This window comes from Macaca fascicularis, chromosome 18 (genome assembly GCF_037993035.2).
Source record: "Macaca fascicularis isolate 582-1 chromosome 18, T2T-MFA8v1.1".
In the NCBI taxonomy this organism is placed as follows: Eukaryota; Metazoa; Chordata; class Mammalia; order Primates; family Cercopithecidae; genus Macaca; species Macaca fascicularis.
The window spans coordinates 39,057,376-39,077,415 of NC_088392.1; the positions used below are offsets into that span (position 1 = coordinate 39,057,376).

General features: G+C 49.4%; 1 protein-coding gene and 1 long non-coding RNA gene across 14 annotated transcripts in view; one reads left to right on the forward strand and one right to left on the reverse strand.

Moving 5' to 3' along the window:
- The window catches only part of MAPK4 (mitogen-activated protein kinase 4), a 178,486-nt gene that overhangs the window by 65,105 nt on the left and 93,341 nt on the right, over positions 1–20,040 (reverse strand). For 6 of the 13 annotated variants that reach the window (XM_074022234.1, XM_005586689.4, XM_074022236.1 and 3 more), the window contains exon 2: positions 2,242–3,650. The exons of 1 other annotated variant lie outside the window; for it this stretch is intronic. Coding sequence is in view for 8 of the 12 variants with exons in the window: in XM_005586689.4 (XP_005586746.1) it covers positions 2,242–2,787 (546 nt within the window). In the remaining 4 variants the exon portion in view is untranslated. Of the gene's footprint in view, positions 1–2,241; positions 3,651–4,572; positions 4,652–7,365; positions 7,539–16,710; positions 17,007–20,040 lie in introns of those variants that run through there. 6 more of the 13 variants (XM_074022235.1, XM_015439944.4, XM_074022237.1 and 3 more) reach the window with 4 other exon arrangements.
- On the forward strand, positions 11,831–19,706 carry LOC102147106 (uncharacterized). Its single transcript, XR_010582846.1, has 3 exons — positions 11,831–12,013; positions 15,213–15,359; positions 19,536–19,706. It is a non-coding gene; the product is annotated as an uncharacterized lncRNA (long non-coding RNA).

The window sequence follows — 20,040 nt, forward strand, 5'->3', positions numbered from 1 at the left end:
ACACGGGGGTGCAGGGATGATGTGAATGCCTACTGGGCTCGTAACTGCCTCCAGTGATTTCTTTAACCTCCCACAGCGAATTTTATTAAAGAGAACCCGATAAGAGCAAGCCAGAACATCGAAATTCCTCTGCATTGGGAAAATGGAAGTCTCAACCAGGGAAGTGGCTTCCAGTCCCAAGTGACAGGATAACACTGAGCCCAGCCCTCGGGGTCGCTGGGGGAGCGTGTGAGCCTCAGTCTCTCCAGCTCCCAGCCCTGAGCTTGGGTTTGATGTTGGCTCACCAAACACCCATTAAATGAATGGATGCAGTCCTGACTGCTTTCCAAGGAATTTTACATTCATGGACCATTTTGATTCTTAACCATAAGCCAGAGGAGCAGATAGGGCACAATTATTATCCCTGTCAAAGAGGGGAAACTGAGGCTCCCAGGGGTAAGTGTCCAAGTTAGCACTGTTAGAAGGAACCTGGACCCCTGACTCCTCCTAAAGGGTCTTTTGCTCACACCATGTCACCCCCAAAGAATTATTATGATAGCCAGTTTATGCCACTATAAACCATCTTCCTGGACCTTCCTAAAGGCCTACTACATGCTGTCTTAAGCTCTTTCCTTGTCGCAACTCACTTAATCAGGTCCTTTCATCACATGATGCTCAAATGTACTGGTTTATTCCAATTCACAAGGTAGTTTTTGTGCATCCCACATATAAGAGTCTTGTGGATTTTCTAGATCTTTTACCAAGTAAGAACAGATTTGGATTAAAACCTTTGGTTTGGTGGTTTGGAGTCATTGCTCCTTAGAAGAAAGAGAAGGAAGAAGCAGTTCAGGGTATCAGAAAGAGATACAAGGGCACTGTTTTTCCCTGCCTCCCGTGGCCCCACCTCATGGACATTCCGTCCTACAGAGTTGGCTGTCAGTTTTGACAGATGGCTTGGCTGCAGGAGCGGGGCAGAGGACAGGCTCATGGTTAAGGTCGCTAAGTAATTTGTGGCACCAAGGAGCCAGAGCCAGCTAGGCTGATTTGGGGTCTGAAATCTGGGCTGGAGTCCAAGTTCTAGCCAGGGAGAGTAGGATGGGGAGCCCTGCTCCCTGCGCCTTGTGACACCTTCCACTGCAGCTGTAGCAGGCAGATCAGTGCCCTTCTATGTGGGGTGCTAAGGGAGGGCAGAGGAATGGGGCTCAGGGAGACAGTCAAAGCACCTTCAAGGTCAAAGCCACCCTCCCCTTTCATGACCCACCCCAGCCCCTTGGATGATAATAGACTACTGTACACCTACTCCCAAGGAGATGTTTTATTCTAATAACATTTTTTGTAGCATCAAGGTTTGGGCAGGAGGCTGGAAGCCACACCCAGCCCCCAGCTCTGTTGCAGAGTACATGGCAACATGCTCACGCTGAGGGGCTCCGAGGCACCCCTAAAGTGGCAGGAACCTGGGACAGGGGAAGGAAGGGAATGTCAGAGGACTCCCAGCTTCTGAAGAGAGGAGTGGATCAGGTAAGAGGAGGTCTGGGCCTTTGAGAACAACTCAGTGTGACATTTGTCTCCAGCAGAGTGGCCAGGTCAGCTCTGATCCCTGCAGTTGGTAGAGTATTTAGCACCCACCACGGGGGATCTCAATAGTATAGTCTGCCACCCGTGGCTTTCGCATCACACTGAGAGGCAAGAGTATCATGGGACCTGGGAGAACTGAGTCATTAGCTGGATAAGGTACAGTGAAGGATTAGCTCATCAGATCAATCATTTGTGCCTGCTGTCCGCTGACTGAGAGAAATGGACACTGAGTGGGTCAGCTTGGATGGGATGAGGGAGGTGAGACCAACCAGAGCATGAGGCTCACAGGGTGGGAAGCCTCAGGGGGTGTCCTCAGCACACAGGAAGGACATGGGATGGCTAAGTGGACAGCAGGGATAAGAGGATGCTAGAGGCAAATTCACCAACCACATAGTTTTCAAGCCATAGAATTTAGAGCTGGAAGAAATTTTAGAGATCTAGTCCAGCTTCTGCTGGCACAGCTTAGAGTGATCAAAGCCACACGGCAGAGCCAAGACCAAGAACCGGATCTCTCTCCACACCTCCAACAACTTTTCAGGCTAATGATCTTCCTAGCACCGTCCAGCCTCCCGTAATTGCTAACTCTAGTCCTCTGACTACCGTGGAGCTAGGAACAGCTTGGGAGTGCTGTAAGTATTCTTGGGGATTCTGTGGACCACCGGTATCCACCATTCCAGCCAGACATACCTTGTGGGAGTAATGCTGATCAACAATCCTTGCCAACCCGAAATCCCCAATCTTGAGCACGAGGTCCTCTGTGCTGATGAAGATGTTGGCGGGCTTCAGGTCCCTGTGCAGCACGTTGGCGGAGTGGATGTACTTGAGCCCGCGGAGCAGCTGGTACATGAACAGCTTGGCATGCTCTTCCGCCAGTGTGCCCTGCTCCAGCAGGCGTGCCAGGTCAGTCTCCATGTACTCCTGGACGATGTAGGCCACGCTGAACTTGAGCAGCTCACCCTGCAGGTCAGTGCCCTTGGGCCCGAGCACCTCGTACACTTTGACGATGTTGTCGTGGTCCAGACGCCGAATGATCTTGATCTCTCGGAGTGCATGCTTCATGCTGCGGGCATCACTCAGGGCAATCTTCTTCACGGCGACTTTCCGGCAGGCCCGGCTGTCCATGGCCGACAGCACCAAACCATTGACACCGAAGCCCAGGGGTTGGAAGTCAACAAAGCGCCCACCGAGGTCATACCCGTAGACACTGGCGATGCAGTCACCCTTCTCAGCCATTGTGGGCTCAGTGATCTGGAGCTGCCCAGGTAACACAGGGGCAGTCAGGAAAGGTCAAGTCTCGGCTAGTGGTCTCCCTCGCACACTTCATTCTGTCAAGTCCCACGGCTGAGGGATGCGTTTTCTCCTGGTGAGGTCACTGCCACCAGCTCTCTGGAGACGAGAATGGCATATGGCCATGCTCGCTGAGCTGCACTAGTTGGGGGCTCAGACTGTTGCCTTAACCTGCATTGGGAGGGCTGTCCACTAATTCCTGTGTTTCCTGAACACTCCTTAAAGCTTAGAATGGCTCATATTTCTTTTTAAATCTGGCATCTTGGAAAGAAAACCGAGTATCATTATCTACGGAATGTCAAGTTTTCTACCATAGTGGACTGCAAAGTAAAAGATGCAGAAACTCTCCCCTTTGAACACTTTGTTACAGGCTGAAATGCAAGAGTTGTTTGCTGAGCTGAACTCCTTTACTTAAGATGCTCCAAAGCTCAGCTGTGTCACAGCCTCTCTCTGTGTTCCAAGCAGTATGCAGGGATCCCATCAATGAATTCTGGAGGCATCCAGGGGCTTCTTTCTACCTCTCCCGTTTCTACCAGCTCACCTTAGATTCCAAAACCTGAGCCGGTCTGGTGAGCACTGGTGAAAAAAGCTGGAGAAACCCAAGCACCTTTCATGAGCTCTACACCAAGTTACGCCCGAGGTTCCAGATGCAGGGGAGCTCAGCTGCCAGGCCGGGATCCTCTGGAGCCTTTGGATATGGGCAGCATCCTCTTTCGCCAGCTCATCCACGCCACCTTGCCCAAGACTGTATTCCACTGCACCCAGAAAGGCTGCAGGAATGTGGCATCTTTCAGACCAAGTCTCCTTCCCTGTCAAAGAGATAACGTTGGGTAAATTTCCATACTCCGGCTTCCAACACCTTCCCACTTGCATCTTTTGTTAACCAGCCCAAGTGTTATTTGATCTGTCCAGCCAGCTGAAACACTGCTTGCTCAGGGGATTCCGGGCTTTGCACTGCCCAGCCACCCTCCTGCTGTGCGTAGCACTCCCCTGGAAGAGAGAGAAGATGGATTGATTTGATAAGACCATCAGATGTTGTGCCTCTTATGTCAGTGCCGGCTCCCCCAAGGTTAACATGTGCAAATTACGGGGGAGGAGTATCCCTTCTGACCTTTGCAAAATTAATTTGTTTTATGCTTTCCAAACACACACATCAGCACTAGCTAGGAAGGGTGAGAGTAGAAAGTAACAAGTTGCAGACAGAAAATAAAGGATCGATACTTTTGTTTTGCACTTGGGTTCCTTTTCTTCCTTGTTTTACAAATGTCTTTGAACATTTTAAGAGGCTTTCACGGGGACTGAGATTTAACGACATTTGTATCTCTCGCTTTCCACGTAAGTTGAAGAAGCCCATGTAACAAATTACAAGGAAGTAATGTTGCCACCCATAATAAAAGGACTCTCTTTGCCCAGAAACCAGGGTGCAGAGTTCCTAGTGCTACATCAAGACTGGCATGGTGAGCTGTATTCTTTTTGACAATGGTGACCTCGCTCTTCAAAGCAATGGGTCAAATCTAAACTTCACTGTCCCTGCCCTCTGGTGGCTGTTGACTCAAATTACAGGTATAGGAGCTAAGTGGGGAGAAAAAACCCTGCAAAACTAGAAATGTAAATTCAGATCTCTGAAATAAGGTAATATCATAGCGTCTAAGAGACTGGCAGGTTTTCTAAGTTCATAAAGACCACAGACACACAAAGAAAGAACACTGTATCCAACACAAAGGCATGAACCTGGCAGACTGCTGCTTTATTCTCATCATATCACAGGGCCTCCTGTAGAGACGCTTTCCTATCTGAAGTCTGCACAATTCTGCAAAGATAAATGAAGCAAAAACAATAGTCAACTCAATGCTCTGAAATTAAGGGGGCAAATTAGGGGACACAGATGATCTGAAATAGTAAACAATCAGATCCCCTGTAAAGACTTCTAATGAAAGAAATTTGCCAAGGGTCTAGAACATAGTAATTGCTCAACAGATGTTACCTATTGTTGCTGTTTAGTTAAACATTCCCTTATATTTGAATAAGATGTATTCAAGATTCTGATAATTTGTCAGATCTTTGATAATTCTATTCTGCATGTTTTTACTGGGTCCAGGAACAAAACAACCAGACTTACAGAATTTCAGATTGGGAAGCAATCTAAGCAAACAAGGCCCGTGGTCGTTATCTAGAGATGATACTGCCCTCCTCACCTTATTTGACTGGGAGTCACTACTGGTATTTAATGGGCAGGGCCAGATTTGCTAACCATTCTACTGAGCATCCCCACCTCCATGCCCAAATGCCCAGAGCACGTCCACTGACATCCACCCCTCCACCCCCAAATGCCAACAGCACTTCCACGGAGAAACATCAATTCTAATTCCAGTTCTCACTTTACAGGTGAGGACACCAAGGCTTGGAGAACACCAGCTTAGTGCTTTCAGTATAGATAGGGTCAATATCCATCTGATGAATGGGTAAATGAATACCATTCACTCTGTTTGAGGATGCCCAGCCACTAAGAGACAGTGCTGGGAGCACCCAGTGAACCAGATTCTATGGCCTGTGCTAGTGAAGTCCACCTGGATACCTAACTCAGGGGAATCAAAGAGCCTCCGCAGCTCCCCATTGTCTCACTCCTCGACTCCTGCTGCCCAAGTCACGTAATGGCAATTACATTGAAGCTTCTCTTTCTCCCCACAAGCCTGGTCTGGCTCCCAAGGGCACAGCAAAGAGGCAATCGCATATTATTATTTTTTTTTTTTTAGGAAGAGACATGCTTAAGCCTTCTTCCCTTTCCAGCTCCTGCTGGGTTGTAAACAGAGAGAGGAATGAGCACCTAAGCAGAGAGGGGATGACATCACAAGCAAGCTGAATGCAGGATTTGCTTGAGGTCAGCTGCAATGCAGATAATCTGCGAATAATTAAGAGGTGCTTTATTTATTTTTAAAACTCTTTCCCTCTCATGCATGGGAAGAGACACCCTGTGTGCATGTCTCCTTTTCAGTGGTCTTCCCAACATGCTGTCAGCTTTAGGGGGCAAGTACCATGTCAAGGTGGAAAGCCTCGATTCCAGCCACTCTACCTTTCTGGTGGGCCACTAAATAGACTCTTTCCTGCCTGGCTTCTTTGCTTGTACCTTCCCAGTTCCTGAAATATTCTCCTGCTTCCCCACCACCCCCATTTGTTGAAATCCTATCATTCAGGATCCAAAGTCTCATTTTTTTTCCTAAAGCATCCATCCCGGTTCTCAATGACATATCTCCCTTTTCTAAACTCCTGTGGCACTCATGTGTATGCTGTGTTTGGCATTTACCATATATTAGCCTGGGTTGTTATTTAACTTTTTGTACATGTCCATCTCCCAACTAGACTGTAAGCTTCACAAGTAGCTTACAGGGCACAAAGTAGGGCATAGAAAATATCCGTGGACTAGAAGGAGCTGAGTGCCATTCATTATGTCTACAAAGTGGTGATGCCTACATTTCCTAAGGGTCACTGTCCCTTGTGATACTTGCCACGGAAATTGTTCAAAGGGCGCATCTCACAACAAGCCCTAACCACTCAGACCAACTAATATTTCTGAACTTCAATCCTCTTAGTAACATCTTCTGCTTAGATGCTGCCTCTCTAGAGTTTCAGTGCTCTAATCAGGCAACCTCTTGTCTGACCACTTCTCCGTTCCCATTTGAGTTTATTATTATGCCTCTCTTCTCAAGCCTCTTGATTTTCTGTTTCTTTCCCCAAGTCCTCTGTAATTTGCATTGTAAACCCTTTGCCTTTCTCACTAGGTGGGCTGATTATGAGGCATCCGTCACCTAAGAAGTCTCAGGTTAGTGGTCCATTTCTTGCATGATATGCTGAGAGGTGTGGGCCCATCAGCCATGGGGAGGAGCAGACTGGCATCTGGATGTGTCCACCTGGGCAGGGGAGTGGTTGTGGCAGCTCTTGGTGTGGTGCAGCTTCTCAGGGCCAGTTCAAAGGTGGTGGTTCAGAACTGCTCCGAACCACAGGTGTGATTTCAAACCCAGGGAGGTGGCATTCACTGTCTGGGATGGAAAGGCCACTCGTTCAGTCGTGCTTGAATGACACCCAGCAAGAGGAAAGCATGGAACTCCCGCAAGGGCAGCCAAGGTCCCCATGATTCCATGGCTGGGCATTGTAATAAAACACAGGAATAGAAATTTCTACCCTCAGGACTCTGAACAATGGAGTTTCAGCTCTCACTGCTTTCTCACCGACTCTCAGGCAACAGCTTATTTGAGGGCAATTAATTATTCTCTCACTCATCCAGCCTTTTAACGTGTGGAGGCAAACCAGAGACGAGATGGCGTGTGCCAACTGTCCCTTTCTGGGATTCCTGGGGCTCTGGTTTACACATTGGCTTTGGAAAGTCTAAATTTAGACTCACCTCCCTGTCTGCTCAGATCCTCCCAAACCTCATGCTGTCGACTTTCCACAGGAACTATCTCCCCAGCTAGGTGCTGACATTTCACAGACGCTGCTTTCTTCCCCTCTCCTGAACACTCTGAAACTTACAGGAAGCCCTTCTCCCATGGAGCCGCTGTTTCCAGCCCAGCAGGCTATGCACTGCGTGCTTCTAGGTGGCACCTTCACATGGCAATCAGTCTGACTCCAAGGCTCGTGCTCCTAATGAGTCACTGTGGTCTATGTGAATGGAGTCCTCTAGACCAAGGATGGGCAAACTTTTTCTGTAAGGAGCCAGAGAAGAAATATTTTCATGTTTGTAGGACATACAGCCTCTGTTGAAACCACTCAACACAACTTAATTCTGCCTTTATAGCAAAAAAGCAGCCACAGACAATACCTGAACAAAGGTACATGGCTGCATTTCAATAAAACTTTATTTACAAAACTAGGTGCTGGGCCAGAGTAGGCTTGTGGGCTGCAGTTCATGGACCTCTGCTCTAGACTCCACGGGAACATCCTCTAGCTCATTCACAAGCAGGCCCTGAAGTGTGCTGGGACCTGGCCCCTTTCTGGCTCCTCCTGCACTGCACTGTCTCCTTCCTCTTGGACTCAGTCTTCCTTTTGCCCCTCATGGTGACACGATCCCAGGCCTGGCTGGCCTCCTGGGGAGCTACCCTAGGAGGTGAGGCTTGGTTCAGCTCATCTGCAAATTCTTTCCAAAAGCTACCTAATCTGGCCTAAAGGTCCCTTCTAGTTCTGCAATTCTGTGGTACGGCTGATGTGCCTCACTCCACAACCCCACTTGCATTTTAACAAGCCTTCCAGAGAGATGGCAAAGAGGACATGATGAAGATGGTGGAACTGCATGTCCTGAGGGTTTACCAGAGGCCAGTGGCTTCACCTGATTATTTCAGTTGGGTCTCACAACATCCCTGTGCGGTTGATATCATTTTCCATGGAGCTCCAAGAGGGAAGTGATTTTCCCAGTCACCCTCTGGCAGGTGAAGAATCTGGGATGTCAACTCAGGTTGGTCCGAGTCCAACGCTTACGCTCTAATCGCCATAACATGATCTCAGCCCCAGCGAGTGACTTACCACAAACCATCTAGGCTCAGTGTGAGTTTTCAGGCCCAGTGAGGGAAAAATGTGAGGTAGGCACACCTTGTGGTATGTCTCAGATTAAAGCAAGAGACAGCCACCTTTTCAGCCTGTGTTCAACCCAGTATGGAGGCCACAGTAACCCCATTCTATGGAAAGAGAAACCCAGAAATAGAATGCTGAAATAATATTAAAAGTGGAGTAAAAAACCCTTGATTTTAAACAACCACACCCCCACCTTCCATCATGTTCTTGACCTTTAACTGTGAACCACAGCCATGCTGGAGCCTGTGGCACAGGGACTGAGCATCCTTGGGATGAGCTGGCTGACTTGCAGGCATCCTGACTAGCACAGCCTGTAGCTGACACTGACTGTGGCCACCTACCCAGGAAACATTCCTGCTTCCTCCTCACGAACAAACCAGGTCTGGTTCAGCCATCAGGCAGCTGAGCCCACTCAGGAATGACTCCCAGTGGGTCTAAACCAGCGTTTCTCAGCCTCAGCACTGTCAGCATTTTGAGCCAGGTGATCCTTAGCAGTGGGACTGTCCTGTGCATGGCTGCGTGCTCAGCAGCATCCCTGGCCTCAGCCTCCTGGATGCCAGTCACACCCCCAAGTTGTGACAACTGAAAGTGTCTCCAAACACTGACAACTGTCACCTATGGGGGAGGCACAAAATCGCCTCTGGTTGAAAATCACTTGTCTCAATCAGCAGTTTTCAACAGGGTTGGTGTTGGCATCCGAGCTGGGTGCCTCGGACTCAAGGTCAAGCTGTTGGCCAGGGCTGCAGTCATCTCAAGGCTCAAACAGGGAGGAAGATCTGCTTCCAAGCTCACTCAGGTGATTACACAATGACTGGCCTCAGCTTCTGCAGTTCTCTCTACTTTATGGGACTGTACCATACACTATTGCTGGAAGTTTAACAACTCTGATCCCAACCCACTAAATGCCAATAGCACTCCCTAGTCCCTGGGTCAGACTCACATTTCCCAGGGTCCCAGGAGGCAATGTCATCTCCCAAACCCATCTCTGTTGAGGACCATGAATCTAAACCAACTGTGGTAATACAATTCCCTCTGGGCAGTGATTGCTTTAGGGGTGGTCATATGATCCTGTTCTGGTCAACAAGCCTAAGAGAAAGTCTGCTGGGGAGTCCTAAGGGAAAAGGTTTCCTTCCCAAGCAAGAAGAAACCCTACTTCCTGTTTGTGGATGCGGGTGTAGAGGAAGTGGTGTTGGTGCTGCAGCAGCTGTCTTGAGGCCACATGGGGAGGTGGCAGAGGAGCATGGGACCTTGCTGGCATCGCTGCTGAGCCATGCCTGCAACTACCCACCTCCAGCTTTCTTGCCAAGAGAGACTGTCAAGCCTTACTGCTGTTTAAGACATTTTTGCTTTGGACTTTTACATTTTTTTTTCACTTGACGCTGAGATGATCTAACTGAGAGTAACTTGCTCAGCACATGGTTGGCCTAAATGGAAAGTGAGGAGAGGTAGAACACATGGCTTCTGACCTCAAGAAGCTTATATTCATATCGGGGGAGTGGAACCACAACAATAATTATGGAAACAACACAGGAACATTCAGGAGTCAACTGCGTGATCCCTACTGTAAGTGTAGCAGGAAACGGGGTGAGTCCCATCAGTCAGAGAGGCGCCTGGAGGATGTGGAAGGCAGCTACCCAGATGCCCCAGTGATCCTGGTTTTCAGGCCCTGTGTCATTCTCTTCCCTCAAGTGGGTGCTGGACTCACTGACTCATTTCTAAGGAACAGAATTTGGCAAAAGGAATGGGATGCCACTTCTGAGATCAGGCTATAACGAGCCTGTAGCTTCCATCTCAGGTAATCACTCTTTCCTGTTCGCTCTTGGGGAAGTTGCTGCTGCTTCTTGAGGCAGCCCTGTCGGGGGATTCCTGTGAGCTCTCAGAAACGGACCTGCCAGCCACCGCGTGAGTGAGCTTGGAGGCAACCCTTCCCTGAGTTGAGCCCTGAGTGGACTACAGCCCCGCCAACAGCTTGATGGACATCTCAGGACACTTCGAGTCAGAGGCACCAACTAAACTGTGCCCAGATTCTTTACTCTCAGGAGCTGCATGGTAATAAATGTTGTCTTTAAGCCAATAAATGTTGGGACATTTGTTATACAGCGATAGCTAACTAATGGAGAGGAAGGACTTGGAGATCTGCAGTTCTTGACTTTCTAAAATAGAGAAGAGGCCTTGAAAAGTCCTTGTTGAGTCTGGAGTCTTGGGTCTCACCTGGCATGGATCTCATTAGATTCCAGAGTCAGAACTGTAGGGAGAAGGGAACCTTACCTCTCTGTTTTCACTGATGTAACCCAGGGTCCAGGGCAGTGTCTGGCATACAGAGAGGGATTCAATAAATAAATATCAGTGGACACAGGAATGGCTCCATGTTTGCAGTAAGATTCTGGTTATGACAAAGTACAACCCACATGGAAAGATAAATTTAAAAAGCATCCCGGAGGCCCAGAAAAGAAAGCTTTTTAAATCCCTGCAGCCTGAGTAGGGGCTAAAAGCAGGGGTTCAAGGCAGGAGGCCACACAGGCTCCCAAAAGCATAATGACCAGAGGCGTTTCCTCACCAAGGAAAGAACTGCTGTGTAATCGCTGATCTTTACCATTGAGACTCAGCTGGGTCTTCTCTCAGCAGGACCCCCAGGAATGAGGAGAAACAACTCTCCCTGGCCTTCTGGCTTTTGAAATTAAGCGCTGCTCCCTCCACCCTGGAGGAGTGCAGGTTGCAGTGGTGCATGTGGAGTGACCTGTGCACACTCAGAAACTCATTTTCCTTTGCGGAAACTCTGATATGTGGGCAGATGGCTGCTCCTAATGGTGCCGCCCATGATGCCAACCATGGGCTACATTCCCTATGCCTGTGCCTGTCTCGTGCCCAGCACCATTCCCAGCCTAGGACCTGGGATGACCCTTCACACACACCAGCCAGCAGGGCACCAACTGACCTGAGCCAAAAGCCCAGCTTAGTCTAAAATAAATAGGTCTCAAGCAGAGGAACCACTGACAGGCTCTGCTGCCCATGATGGGCCTCAGGTGAGCCCTCTCCCGCTGCGACGTGTGGGCCTGTGGTGACTGCAAATGTCTTAAGGTCCCTGGGAGGCAGTGAGGCCACCCACCCTGGGCTGTGTTTCCCTTGTACGGTTTTCTAAAGAACACGCCTGTGGGGACACTGCTGAGAAAGAAACAGGAGGGGACCCTGTTGTCTTCACCTCCCTGAGGTGGGGTGGTTAGAGGAAAGAATTGAGGGAGGGAAGAGAAGTTTGCAGAAGGAACATCAGATGCTGGGTGGGGAGTTCCCTCCTCCCCAAAGAGCAAAATCTCCAGGAGCGTTCGGGCTTTGCTCTGTTTTTCCTTTTGAAAATTACGTAACCAGCCAGGGAGAACAAAGCCTTCCCATGCCTCTCAGCGATACTAAAATAGCACGGAGAGAAATTCCGGCTGCCTCATCGGAACTCCAGCTCCACATCAGCAAAGCTGAGGAAGGGGAGCATCTGGGTCCCTGCGTGGGAAGTCTGGGAGCCGGTGGCCGCGGGCACAGCACCAGCTGCACAGAGGCCCCTGCCCAGGCTGGAGGCTGAGTCCAGTTTCTGGTCGGCAAGTGTCCAAGGGGGCATTTGCAGCAGGTGTGTAAATCCTTCTGATTTTAACCAACTCCTGCAACATTTGACCCTTGTAGATTCAAGGGGAAACTTCTTTTCTTTTTAAAGAAAGGAGATCTGAGATAGCAGAAGATGGTGGCCTCTTTCAAAATCTAAATCAGTGCAATTATGACTTCAGCGGCTAAATAAGGTGAGGCCCTATTTGGGGCTTGCTTTGTTCGGGCTGTGTTCTGAAGGGAAGTGATCCCAGCCAGGTCTGAGCTTCTCAGAGGCAGAGCCTGCATCTTTATTTCTCCCACACTTGCTTGAGTACTTATTGAATGGTGCCTGCAGGCCACTGTGCCTTCCCTGAATTGGGATATAACTCTGTGAGCCCACATCTAATAAGCCATCTTGGGAATGCAGAAAGTCCTCTGGCAGCTCAGTGTTCAGATCTGAGTTTTCCTGCCAAATTTTGGGATCCATAAACAGGACCACTTACTTTCTACCTGCAGGGTTAGCCCATGGCAGGGATGCTCAAAGATCCTTGGCTTGTAGCTACAGGAGTCCGTATTATCTTGCTTTCGACCAAAATGGCAAATGTGTGCCATATATATTACTATCACTCCATTTTGTGCCTATGGCAGACATTGATACTCAGTCATGACTCTCTCCTGATGAGCCAGGAGAATCAAAGTCCTTCTAAAACAGCACTCCTGAGAGCCTCTGCCAAGCACCTGGAGCTGGCACTCAGGTGGAGCCTACCTGCATCGGTGGCCTGGACTCTGACCTCACGCTCCCATTGCTAACGGGTTCTTTGTCTCTGGCACCAAGCCCTGCCTTGTTCCCCAGGCACACAGTCCAACTCAGCTAGCATTTATTGAGGGCCTCCTAGGTGCTGGGCATAGTCATACACATTCAACAACGTTTAAGTTGAAGTTTCATTAGTTACATTGTGAGGTAGGTGTAACTATTCTCAGTAGATGAATCAACTCAGCACAGCACGTGGTACACAGTAGGTGCCCTGCAGGTGCCCGTTCTCCTCTGCTTCCTTCCATTTTGCGGAGAGTTGAAATGACTTCCTCTAGGTCACACCTTAGAAGGTAGAGCCTGGGGTCTAAACTAGGCATGGTTCCAACACCAGTGAACTCTGCCATCTCCCATGGGGCTTCCTGTTACAGAGCACTCTTGAGCATCCTTGAGTGCTTGCTTCTGTTTTTCTAATTTTCCCAGTTTCTTGGAGAAGGATTTACCTTGCTTCCTTAACTCATCTTGGGAACTGACATCCTTTGTCACTGTCTCTAGCCTCTGATCTCCAGTCTCCCTGAACTCTACTCACCAGTCATAAAAGGTATCTTTCAGCCCATAGATAATGTCACATTTCCCTTGCCTCTGGGCCTTCACACTTGCTGTTCCTTTTGTCAGGAAAACCTGTTCCTTTTGTTAGGGAAACTGCCCCACTTCTCTTCGCCTGATTCATTTTTTTTTCTTTCTTTTTTTTTTTTTTTTTGAGACTAGGGTGTTGCTCTGTCACCCAGGCTAATGTGCAGTGGCTGGATCATAGCTCAGTGCAGCCTCAAACTCCTGGGCTTAAGAGCTCCTCCTGCCTTAGTCTCCTGAGTAGCCAGGACTACAGGTGCATGCCACCATGTCCAGCTAGGTTTTTTTCTTTTTTAAGTTTTGTAGACATAGGTTTCATCATGTTACCCAGGCTGGTCTCGAACTCCTGGGCTCAAGCAATCTTCCTGCCTCAACCTCCCAAGGTACTGGGATTACAGGTGTAATTCACACCCAGCCACTAATTCTTATGCATCCTTTAGGTCTAAGTTTAAATGTCCCTTCCTCCAGGAAGCCTTCCCTGATGTCTCTTTTCCCTTCCCAGACTAGCTTATCTTTTCAGGCTGTGTCCCTCTCTTAGCCCTTTTATGTCGCTTTTCTCTCTGTTTCAGTTTTAACTACTGTGTTCGATGTTTGACTGGAAGTGCAGTGAGGGCAGGAACTCCATCATGTGTATCGCTCTATTCTCAGCACCTAATTCCTAACCTACTGCATCAATATTAATATCTGAGCAGTGTAAATGCATTCCCAGAAGCTCCACACTCCAGACCATAGTTTACAAATCCAAATTTGTAATACTGACTTCTTTCTACCCGCTGAGGGATACCAACCAGACATGAGAATTTCACAAGTCTTATCTGATTTAAATCCTGGATTCAGTCCCTTTAAATTTCACAGAGTTCTTTACTTCTTTCCACCCAGCCCAGCCTGCCTCTTACCCAGGTGCACCGGCTCCTTATCCAGCTGACGCATGTGCATGGTTACCTCCTACTATTCCCGGGAGGCTAATCATTTGCAGGGGTTATGCTCAGAGGCAACAAGAAATCATTCCTAGAGCAGAAAAAAGTGATCCCTCTCCCAGTGATTGCATCTCCCTGTTTTCTGGTGACAGAACTCGTATTTTGACAGGTCAGGTCAACAATCCCTGGACCATACGGGGCTGTCAGAATCCAGGAAAGTCAGGGAGCCAGGAGGCCTGGATTCTGGTCCTACCGCTGCCTGTGAGCACTCCAGCAAGAAGTCTCATCGTTGTGAAGTGGGAATAATCACACTGCCCACTTACTCAAGAGAGGACAATTGGGCTGGCAATACAGACGTGCTTCCAATAATAAGTACAGTCATGACCACAACCCAATGATACCAAAGTGAACAGCACCCATCATGACATTAAGTGGGCTATAGGGGCTGGAAGTGTGACCCCTTCTCCTGCCTTGGGCAAGTCTCAACATGCCTCCAGTAGTAGGGTGGCTTCAACATGAGAAGAGGTGAAACCACTGCACATGTGTTTTGAGTTTCTTTTCTGTGAGAGTTGGGAATGGAGACTGGCGGGGAGCCTCAGGCTGAATTATTTCTTTTTTTTTTTTTTTTTTTTTGAGACGGAGTCTCGCTCTGTCGCCCAGACTGGAGTGCAGTGGCGCGATCTCGGCTCACTGCAAGCTCCGCCTCCCGGGTTCACGTCATTCTCCTGCCTCAGCCTCCGGAGTAGCTGGGACTACAGGCGCCCGCCACCACGCCCGGCTAATTTCTTTTTGTATTTTTAGTAGAGACGGGTTTCACCGTGTTAGCCAGGATGGTCTTGATCTCCTGACCTCGTGATCCGCCCGCCTCGGCCTCCCAAAGTGCTGGGATTACAGGCTTGAGCCACCGCGCCCGGCCCAGGCTGAATTATTTCTATCTTCTCTTCCAGGACACGCAGAGATATCCAGCCCGGGGTGTGGGGTATTAAGGAATGAATCTACAACGAATTGCCAACTGACTGACCAAGTCCATTATGGTGACAGCATTCACTCGGGTCTAACTTCCTGACTGCCGCCATGTGTCCGCTGCCCTCTCTGTGAGCGCCTCCTTCATGGAAAGGTTATGAAACCCAGAAAGTCAGACCCACATGCCACAGAGATCACATCGTAGGGACGTGAGCACTGGAGTGGAAACGTGTGGTTGTATACTTGCTTTTGTACTTTGCTCCTTGCTCTAGCAGGAGGGATACCAGGGAGTGCATTGGTCTCCTAGGAACAGTGAATCCCCTGCAGGCCCGTAGCATATTCCACACACCCACAACCCTGTTAGTCTTGATGGTCAGGGCCCGTGGGAGGCCATCGGATCACAGCACATGTGGTGAGAGTGGGAGAGAACTGGTCAGCCTCCAGGTAAAAAGCTCCCTGGAGGGAGATGGCAAGGCATGAGGCTCTACCGCCTGGGTGGGGAGCGGACAAGAAAGCAGTGGAGCTCATGGATCCAGGGAGATGGGCAGTGGCGAACCCACTCTAAGCTCTCAGATGAGGCAAAGAACAGGAGCCTCGACAGGGACCCCAGTTTCCCCAGCAGCACCTGCGTTCCTTGCTGGTTTGGTTTCATGCTGGAAAAGCTGACCATCCAGCCTTCAGGCGTTAGTCAGTTCATACTAATTACAGCAGGAACCCAGGCAACTGAAGTCCAGAAAGGGGAAAGGACTCCGCCAAGGTCACTCCTGTGTTTTGGCGGCAGGCCCATCCCATTTTGGCATTTCTTGGGCATCAGGCTAACTTTACAGGGCATCCTCCGTCAGGTGAGGAAGGGGAGCCTGACCCAGCCAGCAAAGGCCCATGCATGGCCAGGACTGGCCAACTGTAAAGAGCCAGATCCTCCTCCTCAAATAACTAAGTCCTAACTTTCTATCAGGAAAGAAAGAGTCACATATGGACCGTGTGGCAGCGGCTACCAGCATTCCAAACCAGAATCCTCTCCCTTCACTAGAACAGAGCTGCAGCCAGGCTGCCCTCAGGGAGCGATGGTAGAAGGGGACTGAGAATTAACCCTGTCCTGGTAAGGATGTGCAGGGCTGGGGCCTAGGACAGCACTTGGCCTCCACTGGGGCCCAACCAGTGTTTGCTGGGTGAGAAAAGCATCAGTTCATTCTAGTGTGAGATTGGAGAGCCAAGCCCCCTTAAGGTCAGGTACAAAATATGCCTCTGTTCAGGTGTAACCAAGACAGTGAATGAATCACAGGAATGTGGACAGTCTCATGCCCACATGCATCAGTGGGAAACAAAACACTCAGCATCCTGATGATACAAGCCAGGGTGCAGGCCCAGGCTAGGGGAGCGGGGACAAAGAGGAGGAGCTAGGGAGAGGAAAAGAGGAGAGAGAGAGAAGGGGGGTAGTGGAAGGGGGGCAACGGGTAGAAGGAGGTCGAGTGAGGATCTTACCTCCAGCCCCAGAGGCAGCTGCCTGTCTTCTTTTTGAGTTGCTTGGCCATCATTAGCACTCAGGACACACAGATGCACTATTCTCACTGCCTGGGAGCCTTGGACATACACATTGATCTAGTCCTCAATGCAGAATATGCTGCAACCTTGACAACAACAGCAGCACAGTAGCTTGACCAATGCAATCCTGCCAGCAGCCAAGAACCCTACAGTTCTCCTTGGTACTGGGAGTCCGGGGCAGGAACTGGTTTAACCTGCACAGTGTAGTTATTTCACTGGGAACCCAGATCAGAGCTGGCACCCCAGCCAGCACGCTTGGATATTTGGCACGCAGCGGGCTGGGTAGTGACGCACTAAAGCATTCCTTTGCCTCTACACACTCCAGATAAATGAACCTCAGGGTTTCATGAGTTCTCAAGAACCAGCAGAAACCAGGCTCTGTCTTGTTGCTATGACCTGGGGTCCTTATGTGCTGGGAACAAGAGGAAGTCAATGGGTTTGTGCAGGAGCTGCCTGGGGAAGGTCTCAGCCAGCCCGCAGGCTTATGGAGAGTCCTACTTCCAAGCTACCCTTTGGGAGGAAGAGTGCTTGATAGATATTGCCTTTAACCCAATGCATGGGCCAGAGCAATGGGGCTCAGAAAAGTACTTAAGGTACTTATACGCATCATGCACAGAGCTTCCTTATGGAACAAACATGTAGAGGTAAAGGCTGGACAGGGAGAGGTGGGGCTGGATCCAGGTCAGCATAGGTGGGAGGAGCTGCCTCTCCTGTGCTGGTCACTTCCCACCTGGAGGAAACCAGCTGAGGCTGTTGTCACCTAGCCTGGCAGGAGGAGATAGAACTCTCACCTGTCCAATGCGAACCTTCTGGGTGGGAGGCAGATTGCTTTTAGAACTAGGTTTTATTATATTGCCAATGACAAAATCATTTTCTTTTTTCAAGGAGTGATGTCAATTGTTTTTCGTTCTGAATCAGTTTCAGCTGCCTGAATTGCAAATTAGGATCCCGAGTGTGGGTGTGGGTAGACAGAGAGTCTGAGGACACCTCAAAGGGCCTAGCCTCAGAAAGCCTGAAGAGCAACCCAAATGGGTCTCACACGGGACTGAACCGAGGGCCCCTGGGGGGTCAGATCAGTAGGGTTGGGATGGAGGATTGGCACCCAGGGCCTACCACCATTCCTAGGTTTAGTTTTATAAGGCAAGTGTTTCTCTGACATAAAACAAAAAGCAAAACAAATCGCTGACTTTGAGAGTGATCTCTTTTCACCCCGTGGATCATTTTGTCTTTTCTTTGACATAATTGCAGAGAGGCGTAGAGTCCCAGCTTCAACTCTACCCTCACCCAGGCTCCAAGGACCTAAGGTTCCCTTTGCCTTCCTTTGAGTTGTCAGCAAAGGTGGCTGGGAGTAAGGCCTGGGACAGTCTTGCTGACCTCCCCCCACGAGGCCATCTCCTAGGGCAACCGTAGTGAGGGCAGGGGTGAGGCTACAGTAAAGCAGGGAGGTAAAGCCTTGTCGTGGCGATACTGCAGCCTTTCCCCTTTCATCCACCCTGCTTTAGGGTAGGTCCTGGACATCTCTAAATACCTAGATTCTACATCATGCCACCTCGAGCTTTTATCCCCTGCAGCAGCTGAGTGTGAGAACCATTCACTTTTGCTTTCCTACAGCAGAGAGCACTTAGGATCTGTGGCATCCCTCAATGAATATGTTCAGAATAAACCCTGCAATGCTCTCTCTGCCGCTTTCCTACATCCCCTGCAATCCGTTCTCCTTTCCTTGATTATTCCTAAAACATATCTATTCATTTCATTCTATTAAAAAGTTTTTTTGAATAGCTCTCCACTGTCCCACAGGTTCCTCACATGCAAGCTCCTCACACAGCCCCCACAGTCACGCCTGCACCTGTCTTCCCACTCTCCAGAGGCTGCCCCCCACACCACAGCCACACAGAATGGGGTGATCTTCCCTGATTCACCACATTCTCCACACATGCAGGTCCACCTGCTTATGACACTGTCCTCTCTGTTTGCCTGGAGCAACCCTGCTCATGCTGTGCTGAAATGTTACCCTGACACCTTCAGTGTTAACATCCTTCCACTTCACAGAGCACAATGCATACACCCACAGTGCTTATCTCACGGGACTCTCTCGCTCGCTCTGTCTCTCTCTCTCTGGGTCTTTCTTCCCATCATACTGGGAATCCCAAGAGCAAAAGCATGGTGTCTAGATTTACCCTTATACCTCCAACCATGTATGGTTTCTGGCATGTAGTATATGCTCAATAAAAAGTTGATGAATAAGAGATAATGCAGGGGTGGGAATGGGCCTAGGGACTTGAGAGTGGCAAGTGTTTGGAAGAGGTGCTTGGGGGAAGTGAATCATAAAGGTGCCCTTTACTGAAGGGTGGGATTTACTGGGGGGAACCATGGGTCAGCTCTCTAGAATGACAGCAGGGGCTTAAGAGGAACATGTGGAATGAATGGTTGAGCACTGAAGACCAGGCTGGGCTCACAGACTACAATGGCACAGCAGGCAGGAACTGTGGCAAAGGACAGAGGATGGGGAGGTCAGGAAGGAGCTGAACGAGGGGTGGAAAGAGGAATAAACTCAGTAGGGGTGTGAGAGTTCAGTGGCACCGAAAGAAGCTGGGAGCAGAGAAGGGATTGAGCCGACGGTAGAATCCTGGTAACAGCACGCACTCTCTCAGGCACCACACACAGGCAAGGCTTCAAATGACACGGTACGAAGACTAGCTTAGAAGAAAACCCGGACAGCAACTGCACACCACTCCCTCGCGAGTTCATTTCTTTTTCTTCTCCAGGCTTTCAGATCGTCGCACGGACAAACTCAAGATGCTGAATCCGGGTTGTTTACAAAACTGAGTACAAGTTACATCCTCAGGCTCATTTCTCAACTTCCCTCCCTCAGGAGCAGCCACACCGCAAGACATTGTGTAGCTTACAGACCATTTTCAATAAATCCTCCTTACGAATCATTTTGCCTGATTCTTCTGGAAGCCTCAGCTGCCAGAGACAGTTCTTTTATTGTTTGGTAACCCCATGGATAGCAATAACATTAAGATGAAAACGCATTTGCAAAGCAACTTTCACTGTCCAAAGCACTTGCACGTAGCATTATTGAATATTTAATACTTTCATATAATATTTATCGAGCATCACTATGTACCAGGCAGTGAAGACCCAGTCCTGGGCCCCATGGAACTTACAGTCTGGGGGTGGAGGGGCACATGTGATGCAAGTAATGGCAAAAAATGCAGATGATCACAACTGTGATAAGTGTATGATGGAAAAGTACAGGATGGAGGT